The following is a 14,126-nucleotide window of genomic DNA, read 5'->3' on the forward strand; positions in this document are numbered from 1 at the left end:
AAAAAAACTCACCTGCCTATAGCCTTAGTAATCCTGAAGACATTGATTAGCTTGTTCAGGTGTGTCTGATTAGGGTTGGAGCTGAACTCTGCAGCTCTCTAGGACCAAACTTGCCTACCCCTGGCCTAGGCTATAAGAAGAGTGCCAAGACCCTTAAACTGAGTTGCAGTACAGTGGCCAGGGTCATACAGAGGTTTTCTAAGACGAGTTCCACTCGGAACAGGCCTCACAAGGGTCGATCAAAGAAGTTGAGTCCTCGTGCTGTGCGTCAAGTACAGAAGCTGGCTTCAAAAAACAGACGCATGAATGCTGCCAGCATTGCTTTAGAGGTTGCAGAAGCGGGAGGTCAGCTTGTCAGTGCTCAAACCATACGCCGCACACTGCAACAAGTCGGTTTGCATGGCCGTCGTCCCAGAAGGAAGCCTCTTCTAAAGCTGGCTCACAAGAAAGCCCGCAAACAGTTTGCTGAAGACAACCTGTCCAAGAGCATGAATTACTGGAACCATGTCCTGTAGTCTGATAAAGCCAGGAAGACAGACAGACAGACGTGGAGTGGCCAGATATGTCTCCAGACCTGAACCCTATTGAGCACCTGTGGGGCATCCTCAAGCGGAAGGTGGAGAAGCGCCATGTGTCTAACATCCAGCAGCTCCGTGATGTCATTATGGAGGAGTGGAAGATGATCCCAGCAGCAACCTGTGCAGCTCTGGTGAATTCCATGCCCAGGAGGATTAAGGCAGTGCTAGATAACAATGGTGCTCACACAAAATATTGACACTTTGGACATTCACTTAGGGTGTACTCACTTTTGTTGCCAGTTATTTAGACAACAATGGCTGTATGTTGAGTTATTTTTAGAGGACAGTAAATCTGTACTGCTATACAAGCTGCACATTGACTAGTCTAAAGTATATCCAATTTTCATTTCTATAGTATTGTCCCTTGAGAGGATATAATAAAATGGTTGCTGAAATGTGAGGGGTGTACTCACTTTTGTGAGATACTGTATGTATATATATATATATTTAAAATGAGGCTTTTCAAGACCATAGAAGCACTGGCTCTTCAATGAAAAAAGGGAATTCTTGTATGCGTGTGAAAAAAGGGGATAAATTAAAATAAGAAAGTGATGGGATGAATTAAAATAAAAAATATCATGTAGTAGTTCCAATTTATTTTAATGCTTGTTTTGCCTTATTTAAGTCATCTTGAGGCCCCCTTGGAAGTTTGCTGAGAACCACTGCTCTAATAACATCGGTGTCAAATGATGATGGCATTAACAAGCAATAAAAGTTAAAAAGGTCAGAAGTACAAAGATTTTGTCCAGACTCACCTGTAGGCGAGCCATCTGTATAGGAGAGAAGCATCTCACACCATTAACAGATGGCACTAGTCTGCTGTACAGGGCCTAAAAAGACACAAAAACAACTTATAGCTAAATAAAGCATTAGGAAGTGATAAATATGCAATTATAGACTTGTAGAGAACCAGAAACAATCCTCTTTAATGACACAGCTACTGACTAATGGTTGATGAATCATAATATTAAATCCCAGGGAGACCATCCTGTGTGAAATTTAAAACATTATGATTGCAGTTGTTTACCCTGTCTGATTGAGTAGCTTCATGGAGAATGCGGGCATCGATAGCTGCTGCCACTAGATTATTAGCTGCTGTTATAGCGTGGATGTCTCCTGTGAGGTGGAGATTAAACTGAGGGGGGAAAAAATAAAGTGAGAGTCAGTAAGCTGTTTTCTGCAGCTTCTGATAAAGACAGTATCTGCTCTCACACACATTCAGTGTTGTCCAAAAGTCTGAGATAACAGAGAAAATATGAGATTCAAAATCTAATATAAAACTAGAAATAAAAAGTATTATTATTTCCATGCACGCTGTTATTAAAGCAAACCATGGACGTATCATAAAACAAATTCCGAATTATGTTATTTTTCCATTTACACTTTTGAAATTCATATGCTGATATTTACCGGTAATAATAAGAAAAATTCCATTAGAAAATCACAAAACAAAAGCATTTTCACTGGTCTCAGAGTTTTGGACATGGTGCTTTATTTTACTTGGTCTCAATGGCTGTGTGAGGTTTTTTAAGGGCTGTCATCAGTTGTGGCATACTAAGGGAAAGGGCTTTGTGATAACGGGAGACAGGATGTCTGTAGTCACTCACCTCCTCCATAGGAATGACCTGTGCATATCCCCCACCCGCCGCTCCTCCTGCAGGGAGACAAAAGAATGAGGCAGGCTGACAAACACACAGCAATGAAAACACAAGACAATATGTCGGACATAGCCAGACATGAGCTCTGATCCAAAATCTAGCGAACTGCCCTGCTGTGTACTAAATGTGCAGCAACTTCGAACGCCACACAAATAGCCATTCGCACAGCAAACTACTGCAATTAATGAGTTTGGCATTAGCATGTCACTAAGCTAATGACATGATATTCCACATACATATATAAATAAATGTAGAATTTAAAATAAAATTACATTACATCAATTACATTTATTTGATTCCATTTTGAAAATACTTTATATAAATACACACACTACATGTATTTTTTTATTTGTATATTTACAATAAATTCTAATTAAATTTTATTTCCATAATTAACTTTGATTGTTGAATTTTATTTAACCATCTTGAATTTATTTTATTTTACTGAACTCAATGCAGGGCATTCTGGGAAGACACAGTGAAAAAGTTGCATAATTATAATGCCTACATTTTAATGCAGCCTTCAAGAAGTGCATCTGTGATACCTTGAAATGTTGTTATGGTAGTTATTGTTATCCATATACTACAATATCAAACTAAAGCAAGCACACAAAAACACACCTTTGACACCAAACGTTGGGCCCTGGGAAGGCTGTCGCAGGCAAGCGAAAGAGTTGAGCTTAAGATGAGCGGAGAGGGCCTGGACAAGACCTATGGTCACTGTACTCTTCCCTTCACCCAGAGGAGTAGGAGTTATACTGAAAAACACAGACCGAAAACATTATCAACACATGCTTTCCCACATTCAAAGGGAGAAGGTTGTGACTATACATCTATTCATCTTTCTGCCTTCCTCATTTTCGTTTTCCCTCTGATCTCACTACATTAGACTGCCGGCAAACCCGCTCCCCATCAGCATCCTCCCTCCCTCTCTCTCAGTCTTTGTGGAGCAGCTCTTTTGGCAGCGCAGTAAAGGCATACCAGTAGCTGACAGTAATTGAGTAGGCTGGGTGGGGAGGGCAGTGCTGCTTCACAGCATCTGTAGGCAGAACAAAGAGCGGGACTTAAAGAAGGAGAGTTAAGGGAGAGGGAAGGGGCTGCTGATAAAGCCAGGGGTCTGCGCATTCCCCACACACATGAAAGAGACCCTGGGCCCCCATTTGGAGCTGACCGAGCCACGCTTCACACACACAGATGAAAGGGAGGCTCCTGGTGGGCTCAAGAGCCAGTGGTAGATAAGATCCCTGGGCCCACCAATCACTCTCTCTAGGAATTTAGAGGCAGAGTACAAATGTGCACACGGATGGGAGCGTGAAAACACCACCATTGACCTGAAGTTTTCCTTAAATGCTTGTAACCTTTAAAAGTATGAGTGTCTTTCTTATTTAGGTTCTTGCAGTGCAACTATGATGGTCATCAATCCATCTGCCATTAACTGATGAAAAAGATTCCAAAGTCTTTCATTTGCAGATTAAAACCTCTTCAACAAAGTAAGTCAATACAGTTTTCGTTCAACTTTGCTGTTCAATTAAGTTTTGTATCATTGCTTTTGTACCGTATCATTTCAGGGTGTGTTCACAATTGCAGTTTGGTTCTCTCGGTTCTCTCTCGGTTAAAAAAAAATAATAATAATGATGCATTTAGTCCTGGTTCGTTTAACGTACACACTGTCACTTTTAACAGTGAATCTAAAGATACAAAACAAAAGGCATAAGGACAAGATGATAACCTGATTGGACAGCTTTTTTTAAAATATATTTTTCGAAGAAAATTACCAAACATCCAAAACAACGCTGTGTGTCAGTCTGAATGCGCTCATTGCATGGGTGTACATATGGTGGTATTTTTACCAGCTTAAAACTCACTAAGAGCTTATGAAATATGCAAAGGAGTCAAAACAGTGCCAGGAACTCCTGCACATACAAAGACCTGCTGGTTCCAACACCTGTACCAAACTGTAATGGGTAACATAGCTCCAATGACAAGATGAGATTGCTTTTAGTTCGTTTAGATGTCTTTGGGCTGTATTATGTTCATTTTTCAGTCGAAAAAAGTGGGCCTGTCTGCTTGATTGGTGCACACAAAGGTTCGGATGGCAGCATTCATATATATCCAAATGAACTGCGCTAACAGAACAATCAATTTAATCAAACAAAACCTTCTAAGTGTAAACACACCCGTAGATAAATAATATGACATGAATTAAACTTCAATGACAGAAGTAAAAACTGATGTCACACCCTGCCACTAGGACATATTTGCCATTAGGCTGATGTTGGAGGCGGTTGAGAAGGGACAAATGGACTTTGGCTTTGGTGTTTCCGTAGGAAATTAACTTAAATGATTTTAGCAAATGGCTGCAATATAACAAAGAGTGAAAAATTTAAGGGGGTCTGAATACTTTCCGTACCCACTGTATATACTAAAAAAAACATACAGGCAATAACTACTGATTTGGCATAACACTATACCTTTCAAAAATTAGCAAATTGATGAAAAGTGACAAAGATATTTATAATTTTACAAAAGATTTCGATATATAAAAAAAAATGCAGTTCTTTTGAACTTTCTATTTATTGAAGAATCCTGAAATCCTGTTTCCACAAAAATATTAAGCACCACAACTGTTTTCAATGATAATTACAATGATAATAATAACAATGATGCTAATAATTAATGTCTCTTGAGCACTGTGTAAAAGCTTTACATTGTTAAACAGGAAATGAATGTTTCAATGATGCAAACAAAATTCTAAATTCAGATATTACATTGATATAACTATTTATTTAGACTTTAATAGAAAGAAGAAACAACAACAGGCCTCTCACCTGCATTCTAAACGCAGCACTTAGAGGCCCAACTCCAGCACTAGATTCAGCTTCAGCCCTGTGCTCCCAACTGTCAGGTTGCTCTAGATAAGAGATAAGGTCATATGTATGAAAAGTTGGCCCGGACGGAGCATCTAAGGAAATACAATTAGCTGTGTCTTATTATGTTCCCACACTAATGGAATTTGTGGGTTATGGAGGAAATAGCATGGGCCTCTATAACCATTAAGGTCTCTTGGAGATGGCAGGTAATGAAAGGTGAAGAAAACTGCGTGCCTGACTTAATCGGTCTCAGAGGAATCACATGCTTGTCTTGCTCATTGCATGGGTGTACATATGGTGGTATTTTTACCAGCTTAAAACTCACTAAGAGCTTATGAAATATGCAAAGGAGTCAAAACAGTGCCAGGAACTCCTGCACATACAAAGACCTGCTGGTTCCAACACCTGTACCAAACTGTAATGGGTAACATAGCTCCAATGACAAGATGAGATTGCTTTTAGTTCGTTTAGATGTCTTTGGGCTGTATTATGTTCATTTTTCAGTCGAAAAAAGTGGGCCTGTCTGCTTGATTGGTGCACACAAAGGTTCGGATGGCAGCATTCATATATATCCAAATGAACTGCGCTAACAGAACAATCAATTTAATCAAACAAAACCTTCTAAGTGTAAACACACCCGTAGATAAATAATATGACATGAATTAAACTTCAATGACAGAAGTAAAAACTGATGTCACACCCTGCCACTAGGACATATTTGCCATTAGGCTGATGTTGGAGGCGGTTGAGAAGGGACAAATGGACTTTGGCTTTGGTGTTTCCGTAGGCCTCCAGCTCTTCTGGAAGCAGACCAATCTCCTGAGCCAGCTGGGATATAGGTTTGGGAGTCTGTGCCCTGGAGATCTCTATATCACTGAGGGTTACAGAAGCAAACAGAAAGATGGAGACCAATTAGTTCTGTGCACAAATAAACAAGCAACGGTATGAGTGATGCATATTCTGTAGAAAGTAAAAGGCAAAACTGCTCGTACCTAGGCACAGGTGACAGTGATTGAAGTTTTAGTGGGCGGAGCCTCCATGGCTGGTACTGCTGTTCTTGTATCCACCTCCTGCTGCTCCTCACTACATGCTGGCAGATCACAACAGCAGCCACAAACACTTCAAAATGACTTCTTCATTCACTGCATAATTATGTGCACAAATACAGTGGGTACGTAAAGTATTCAGACCCCCTTAAATTTTTCACTCTTTGTTATATTGCTCAGAGGAATCACATGCTTGTCTTTCACTTCCATGGTAATACAATTATAATAGTTCCTTCAATTCTCAAATGACACTTCTCAAGTGAAGAAGTGCTCTATATGTTTTACGTATACCAGCAACATAAAAAATCAATTGTTATAATGTCTGCCACCGTGCCACGCTTAATATCTTTACTTTGAAGAAAATTTACCTTCCATTAGGGCTGAGCTGAGGTTAATGACTGCCACCCCCGGTCTTAACCAAGTGGGAGGGAGGCCCTTGTGGCCAGTTTCTAAGAACACCACCACATCCGAATCCATGATCTGAAAGAAAGAAAGAAAGAAAAAGAAAGAAAGACAATTAGTGTATGCCTCATATGATTTATCCCGATGTCCCTCCTAAAACAAAGCAGCATTGCCCTCTGCTGCTGAAAATACCAAACTACACCTAAAACTTGACCTGAAAACTAAGTATCTCTCAATTATCAATCATTTACCTGTTTCTGCACGGGCTTTGAGCTCCACTGGTGGGTCTGCACCATCATGCCATTGTTTTGCAGCAAAAACTGAAGAGTTGCCTTCAGGGGTCCCTCAAGACCCAGCAGCACTGCCATCTTGCCAACCAATGGGGCATCTAAAGGGGAGTTACAAAAAAGGAAATGCTGTATATTTAACCTTTGTTACAATAAAAAAAAAAATTACACTAGCATTCTAAAATTGAGTCAGTAAGATGTTTTTGGAGAGAAATTGACACTTTTATTCAGCAAGCACACATTAGTTTGATCAAAAGTGACAGTAAAGACATTTATAATTTTTATACAACAAAATCTTTTTAAAATAAATGCTGTTGTTTTGAACTTTCTCTATACTGAAAAAAAGTATCATGTTTCCACAAAAATATTAAGCAGCACAACCGTTTTCAACATTTACGGTAATAAATATTTATTGAACTGGGTTGCAAAGGGGCGGAAAATATCCCGTAAATTTCCAGAAACTTTCCATGGGAACTTAATCTGGGGAATTTTGGAAATTTTCCAAGTTGGAAACTTAACAGGAATTTATGGGAATTCATTGGAAATTTGAGGACATTTACAGAAACTGTATCATATACAAACATAAATATAAACATTTTGTTTAGTCATAAGCCGACATGCATGCAAACTAATACAAATTTTACAAATTACATTTTTGGATTTTTCTGGAACCTGTGATATATTTTTCAGGATTCATTGATGAATAAAAACTTAATAAAAATAACAGTATTTATTCAAACTAGAAATCTTTTCTAAGAAATTAAATCTTTACTATCACTTTTGATCAATTTAACACATCCTTGCAAAATATTTCTATTTAAATAATTGCTGTTATTTTTTAACATTTGTATTCAAAGAATCCTGAAAAAAGTATCACAGGTTATAAAAATATTAAGCACAACGGTTTCCAAAATTGATAAATCTGCGTATTAGAATTATATCTGAAGGATCATGTGACACTGAAGACTGGAGTAATGGCTGATGAAAATTCAGCTTTGCATCACAGAAATGCAGTACATTATATGTTATAGTACATTAAAACAGAAAACCATTATTTTAAATTGTAATAATACTTCACACTATTACCGTTTTGTTCTGTATTTTTGATCAAATAAATGCAGGCTTGATGAGCGCAAGAGATTTCTTTCAAAAACATGAAAAATAGTAATGAGTCCAAACTTTTGACCAGTACTGTACTTCTGTATGATAACAGAAAGCTGGCTAGCAGACGGTACAAGAAAGACCATCACAGCTTGAGCTAGCACATGATACCTAGCCTCATAAATTATCAATTAAATAGTGCTAACTAGCTTACATTTTTCAAATCTGATTTACTGGCTAGCTAGCTACAGTATAAACACATTTAGGTATTGCTAGTTAAACTCGAATACCATGGAACAAATATATTTACCCAAGTAATATCAAAACTTACTTGAATGGAAGCCTGGAAAATTAGGGGGAATTACCCTTAGGTGACTAGGGGGGATTCTGTGGGGGGGGGGTCATTTAAAGACACTCACATAATGTTTGCTCAGTCAGTGTATTTGTTTTAACAATGGTATAATTTTGTTGTGCAGTAGCTTACACAGCACAAGAAAGATTTAAACACAAATTTAAGTAATATTTATGTAATTTATGTGAATACTCACCAAGATGGACAGTTCGACATCATTTTGTGTTCAGGATTCAAGAAATGATCTGTGCATGTTATGAAGGAATGCACAGTGCATGTAGGGGATGTGTCCTCAATAGCCCTGCAGTAAGTGTGCTGTGTGCATGTGACTGAGGAATGTGCAGGGTAGAAATTAAACTGAAATTGCATTAAATCATTAAAAGATTATGCTGCAAGATTTTTTTTTTCCTACTACATCCCTGTTCCTGCAATTTTGCAAATTCCCAGTTTATTCCCACTAATTCCCGTTAATCCCCATGGAAATTTTCCAGTCTTGAAAATTCCCAGAATTTCCCAAACCTATTCTTGAACACCAAATCAGCATATTAGAATGATTCCTGAAGGATCATGTGACACTGAAGTAAAGGCTGTTGAAAATTCAGCTTTGCCACAAGAAGAATATATTTTATTTTAAAATATAACAGAAAACAGTTATGTTGTAATAATATTTCACAATATTACGGTTTTAACTATTTTTAATCAAATAAATGCAGTCTTAATGAGAATGACACTTATTTCCCTTTTTTTTCTTTTGAACGGTAGCGTACATTCATCTTTAGAGGATATATTTAATATATGGAGATATACGGATATTTAATACTCTATTCAGTAGAATTAGCAGCGTTTATGAAACATTTTACCTTTTGAATGCAAATGTAATAACATATGCCAAAATGCAAACAGATACACACCATGCCTGGCAAGCATTTCCAGCACAGCTCCAGCTACAGGTGAGGCAAAGCCATCTCTCTGATCCCCCAACACCACACGGCCAACATTAAGATCAGAGACCCTGCAAACATACAGTTCGAAACTTCTTGTTTTACATCTTACATAAATATACAGTATCTATAATATATTTAAAGGTATCCTGCAATGACTAGTTTCCAAATAACTTCATTGTCATAAAAATAAAATTATTTTAATAAATTCAGTATCATGGCAGATAGGAAATATTCATAGTTAGAAAATTCTCAAATCACCCACCATTGGCAGTTATGGCAAAAATATACAGATTTTTTTGGACTCTGGTTACACATATGAACATTACCAAAAAAAAAAAAAAAAAAAAAAAACCCTCTAGCTTACCCATCCACATCTTTCTGTGGCTTGATGGCATTACGGACACTTTTGGAGAGAAAGGACTGAGGAAGGTGCAAAAAAATGCCATGAACACGAGAATCCTCATTTAATCTCAAGATCTCCTCGATCACCTGTAGAATAGAGACAAAAATTCAGGAGGCTGAGAACTGGACAGACCTCTCTAAAGAGGATAGTTTCTGTTTAATCAAAAAAAGCTATTTATAGCTTTTCAGGTTTGTAGCGTCACCGACCTCTTCCTCTCTGCACTGGTGTGGAAGACAAATCTGCATTACGTTCAAGCCGATCTGTGTGGATACAAAATCGGGGCATATAACAATGCATAAGCTATCCGTTTGCATTGCCATTCATCTTATCGATCAATAGCAAATCATCTACTAAAATGTAACGTAAAGATTTGTTACTTGCACCCATTTATTTAATGCATGTTGGGCAGAAAGGAAGACAAACAGTTATACCTTTCCAGCCATCTTCTTATTCACCTCCAGCAAACCGTCATCTTCACCAGCCTATCATAAGTACAAACATGCAGCATTCAGTGTCTGAGATTCATTCACATAACTCTTTATCTAAACACAAAGTCACACCTGTATGATAGCCAGTGTAGGTTTGAGGCCTGGGTTGGGTTCTCTGATAGCTTTGAGCTCCTCTCTGCTCCTCTGAACAATGTCACTGTAAATAAGATGGACACAGAGTGCATATATTTAACCATTCAGCTCACAGCATATTTCATCAAAAGTAACATCATGCATGTTCATTAACTTCTGCTAACAGAACAGAACTTCTTATTGAATGAACATATGACACATTTTTACTTATCAAGCTTACAAAGCTGATATGCATTTTAAACAATTTGGTTATCCAATCCTGACTGCTCTTTAGCAAAAATCAATGTTGACCACACATTAAACGGTACTCCATCATTTTGCCTGTTCTAGTCAGAAACACCTCAGAACAAAGTAGAGCAATAGCTGCAAGTTTTAGGCCAAAACTTTTATCATTAATATTAACACAATAATTGCTAATATGACCAAAGATAATTTTTTTTCTCAGATTTTTTACATCCACAGCCAAGTAGATCTTCAACCTCTCTAAACACTTAAAGTTCTCCCTGTGCCTGCTCAGATGAAGTTTAAAACCTTTATACTGGCATCTCTGCCACACAAATACAGTTTATCATAACAACTAGACTGGTGTGCTGTTTTTGACTGTGACAGAAAGCAATAAAGACACAATAAATAGTAATTAGTTTGCTCAGCTTATTATAATAAATTTTAAGCAGGTTGGCAACACATTTTGACTAGCAGCAGACAAAATTATCTTGTGTTATCGTGGAGTCTATTGCATCACTGTAAGCATCTTTTGTAAGGCTGGTTGCAAAGGCATCTTTGATTATTTTAACCCTCAGTAGCAGATACCTGAACGTTGACTCCATTTACAAACATCAAAAAGATACATAGGGGTCACTTGTAGGGTTTGATTGGGCAATGATACTCAAGTTCCACACAGTTTCCATCTGTTAAAGACTTTTAGGGGAGACTGTTGTAACGCATTTCAATGACTGTAACTCAGTTTTTTGGCAAGCTTTAATATAATACCCATTAAAGAAGCTTTCCTGTAAAAATTTTTATATTACTATTCTGTTTCTATAGTCTTACAATATATGTCACACTGGAGATGGTCGTCATATATGACAATAATTTCAATGGTGTAGCAACATATTTTTAAAATGGTGTTATAAACTCAACCTGTATTACAATACTTCCAGGTCTTTTAAAAAATTATGTCATTAAGATTTCATGTTTTAAATTTTGCAAAATCCGATACAACATTGTTGGCTCTATGAATCTTTAAATAAAGTCAGTATTGTGATCGCCAAGGGGAGCGGGTTAAATGAGGACATTCAGTGTAAAACTGACCTACATGCTTTCAACCTTCGTTGATACAAAAAAAATGTTTGTAAGAAAACTTCATACAGTAACAGTAGATATGCAGCCTAATTAGCACACAACGCAGTTCATATTAAAAAGGGTGTATAGACGGAAGACTAATGGGAGGCAGAAGTTACATCAGCTGGCGGCCAAACACCGGTAGCACGTGGCACCAAATCAACGCCAAGACAATGGATATTTTAGTCAAGTCGCTATATATTCAGAACCAAACAGTTACAATCACACAAACATTCAGCGTGCTTTAGAAAATAAAAGTTTTGTCGCATTTAGGTTTAGAGACTTAATAGCGTCTGTTTTGATCTTACCCAACAGCACTTTCATACAGCGGTCCATCGTTTTTTCGTGGATGACTTTTAAAACAAACTACCGTTTCACTTGTACCGCTGGTCGAACTTGCTTCCCGAACCCGTAGATAAGAAACCGCGCTATTAACAGGTATGAAGCTGTTCTCTGAGTTTAAAACTTTGACACCCGCTCGTGATCGTCGTATGCTCGCGTGGCTCCGATGTGCATAGCGAAAAGCGACCGACAGTCTCATCTTAAAACGTCCACCCTGGTCTGCGGTTTCTAAGCAGAGCGGTGTCTTGTCTGACGCTCAGGTGATCTCGCGCAGTACTAGACTAGTGGACAAGCCAAGCGCGTGCCCGATAGAGCGTCGCAATACACCCAAGGAGGAGGAAAGGTTGAATGGTCTTGGCGTTTCTACAATACTCATTCACAAGTCTGAGCAAGAACAAATGACTCACCTGGCATTGGGCAACATTTTTTTCGTAACCTTACATTCTCTCTCTTTACGAATCTGTATGTATATATACAGCCGTGGCCAAAAATTGAGAATGACACAAATGTTAATTTTCACAAAGTCTGCTGCCTCAGTCTTTATGATGGCAATTTGCATATACTCCAGAATGTTATGAAGAGTGATCACATGAATTGCAGTTAATTGCAAAGTCCCTCTTCGCCATGAAAATTAACTTAATCCCAAAAACATTTCCACTGCATTTCAGCCTTGCCACAAAAGGACCAGCTGACATCATGTCAGTGATTCTCTCATTAACACAGGTGAGAGTGTTGATGAGGACAAGACTAGAGATCACTCTGTCATGCTGATTGAGTTAGAATAACAGACTGGAAGCTTTAAAAGGAGGGTGGTGCTTGAAATCATTGTTCTTCCTCTTGTGGTTACCTTCAAAGAAACGTGCAATTATCATTGCTTTGCACAAAAAGGGATTCACAGGCAAGGATAATGCTGCTATATTGCACCTAAATCAATCATTTATCGGATCATCAAGAACTTCAAGGGGAGAGGTTCAATTGCTGTAAAGAAGGCTTCAGGGCACCCAAGAAAGTCCAGCGAGCGCCATGACTGTCTCTTAAAGTTGATTCAGCTGCGGGATCGGGGCACCACCAGTGCAGAGCTTGCTCAGGAATGGCAGCAGGCAGGTGTGAGTGCATCAGGGAGTGGGCTCACTCACAATTTTGTCTAAGAACACAGCCATGAATAAAGAATGGTACAAAAACATCCTCCGGGAGCAACTTCTCCCAACCATCCAAGAACAGTTTGGTAAGGAACAATACCTTTTCCAGCATGCTGGAGCACCTTGCCATAAGGCAAAAGTGATAACTAGTGGCTCGGGGAACAAAACATCGAAATTTTGGGTCCATGGCCAGGAAACTCCCCAAACCTTAATCCCATTGAGAACTTGTGGTCAATCCTCAAGAGGCGGGTGGACAAACAAAAACCCACAAATTCTGACAAACTCCAAGCATTGATTATGCAAGAATGGGCTGCCATCAGTCAGGATGTGGCCCAGAAGTTGATTGACAGAATGCCAGGGTGAATTGTAGAGGTCTTGAAAAAGAAGGGTCAACACTGCAAATACTGAGTCTTTGCATAAACTTATTGTAATTGTCAATAAAAGCCTTTGACACTCATTAAATTCTTGTAATTATACTTTAGTATACCATAGTAACATGTGACAAAAATATCTAAAAACACTGTAGCTAAGAACACAGCCATGAATAAAGAATGGTACAAAAACATCCTCCGAGAGCAACTTCTCCCAACCATCCAAGAACAGTTTGGTAAGGAACAATACCTTTTCCAGCATGCTGGAGCACCTTGCCATAAGGCAAAAGTGATAACTAGTGGCTCGGGGAACAAAACATCGAAATTTTGGGTCCATGGCCAGGAAACTCCCCAGACATTAATCCCATTGAGAACTTGTGGTCAGTCCTCAAGAGGTGGGTGGACAAACAAAACCCCACAAATTCTGACAAACTCCAAGCATTGATTATGCAAGAATGTGCTGCCATCAGTCAGGATGTGGCCCAGAAGTTGATTGACAGAATGCCAGGGTGAATTGTAGAGGTCTTGAAAAAGAAGGGTCAACACTGCAAATACTGAGTCTTTGCATAAACTTATTGTAATTGTCACTAAAAGCCTTTGACACTTATGAAATTCTTGTAATTATACTTCAGTATACCATAGTAACATCTGACTAAAAACATATTGGCTTATTAGTCATTAATTTCTACTTTTTCTCTATATTTTGAAATT

The 14,126-nt window shown here is 38.4% G+C and overlaps 1 protein-coding gene across 1 annotated transcript in view; it reads right to left on the minus strand.

The window, feature by feature from the left end:
• The window catches only part of LOC107711640 (monofunctional C1-tetrahydrofolate synthase, mitochondrial-like), a 46,729-nt gene extending 34,492 nt beyond the window's left edge, over positions 1-12,237 (minus strand). Inside the window, exons 1-12 of the mRNA XM_016516641.1 lie at positions 11,872-12,237; positions 10,202-10,286; positions 10,073-10,123; positions 9,848-9,901; positions 9,603-9,727; positions 9,206-9,306; positions 6,806-6,942; positions 6,505-6,632; positions 6,099-6,239; positions 5,807-5,980; positions 2,858-2,994; positions 2,186-2,232 (exon numbers count right to left, since the gene is read on the minus strand). Coding sequence (XP_016372127.1) covers positions 2,186-2,232; positions 2,858-2,994; positions 5,807-5,980; positions 6,099-6,239; positions 6,505-6,632; positions 6,806-6,942; positions 9,206-9,306; positions 9,603-9,727; positions 9,848-9,901; positions 10,073-10,123; positions 10,202-10,286; positions 11,872-12,104 — 1,413 coding nt within the window. The 5' untranslated portion in view covers positions 12,105-12,237. The remainder of the gene's footprint in view (positions 1-2,185; positions 2,233-2,857; positions 2,995-5,806; positions 5,981-6,098; positions 6,240-6,504; positions 6,633-6,805; positions 6,943-9,205; positions 9,307-9,602; positions 9,728-9,847; positions 9,902-10,072; positions 10,124-10,201; positions 10,287-11,871) is intronic.
• Between the last annotated feature and the right edge of the window lie 1,889 nt (positions 12,238-14,126).

This window comes from Sinocyclocheilus rhinocerous, unplaced genomic scaffold, assembly GCF_001515625.1.
Source record: "Sinocyclocheilus rhinocerous isolate Xijiao unplaced genomic scaffold, SAMN03320098_v1.1 scaffold1169, whole genome shotgun sequence".
Lineage (NCBI taxonomy): Eukaryota > Metazoa > Chordata > Actinopteri > Cypriniformes > Cyprinidae > Sinocyclocheilus > Sinocyclocheilus rhinocerous.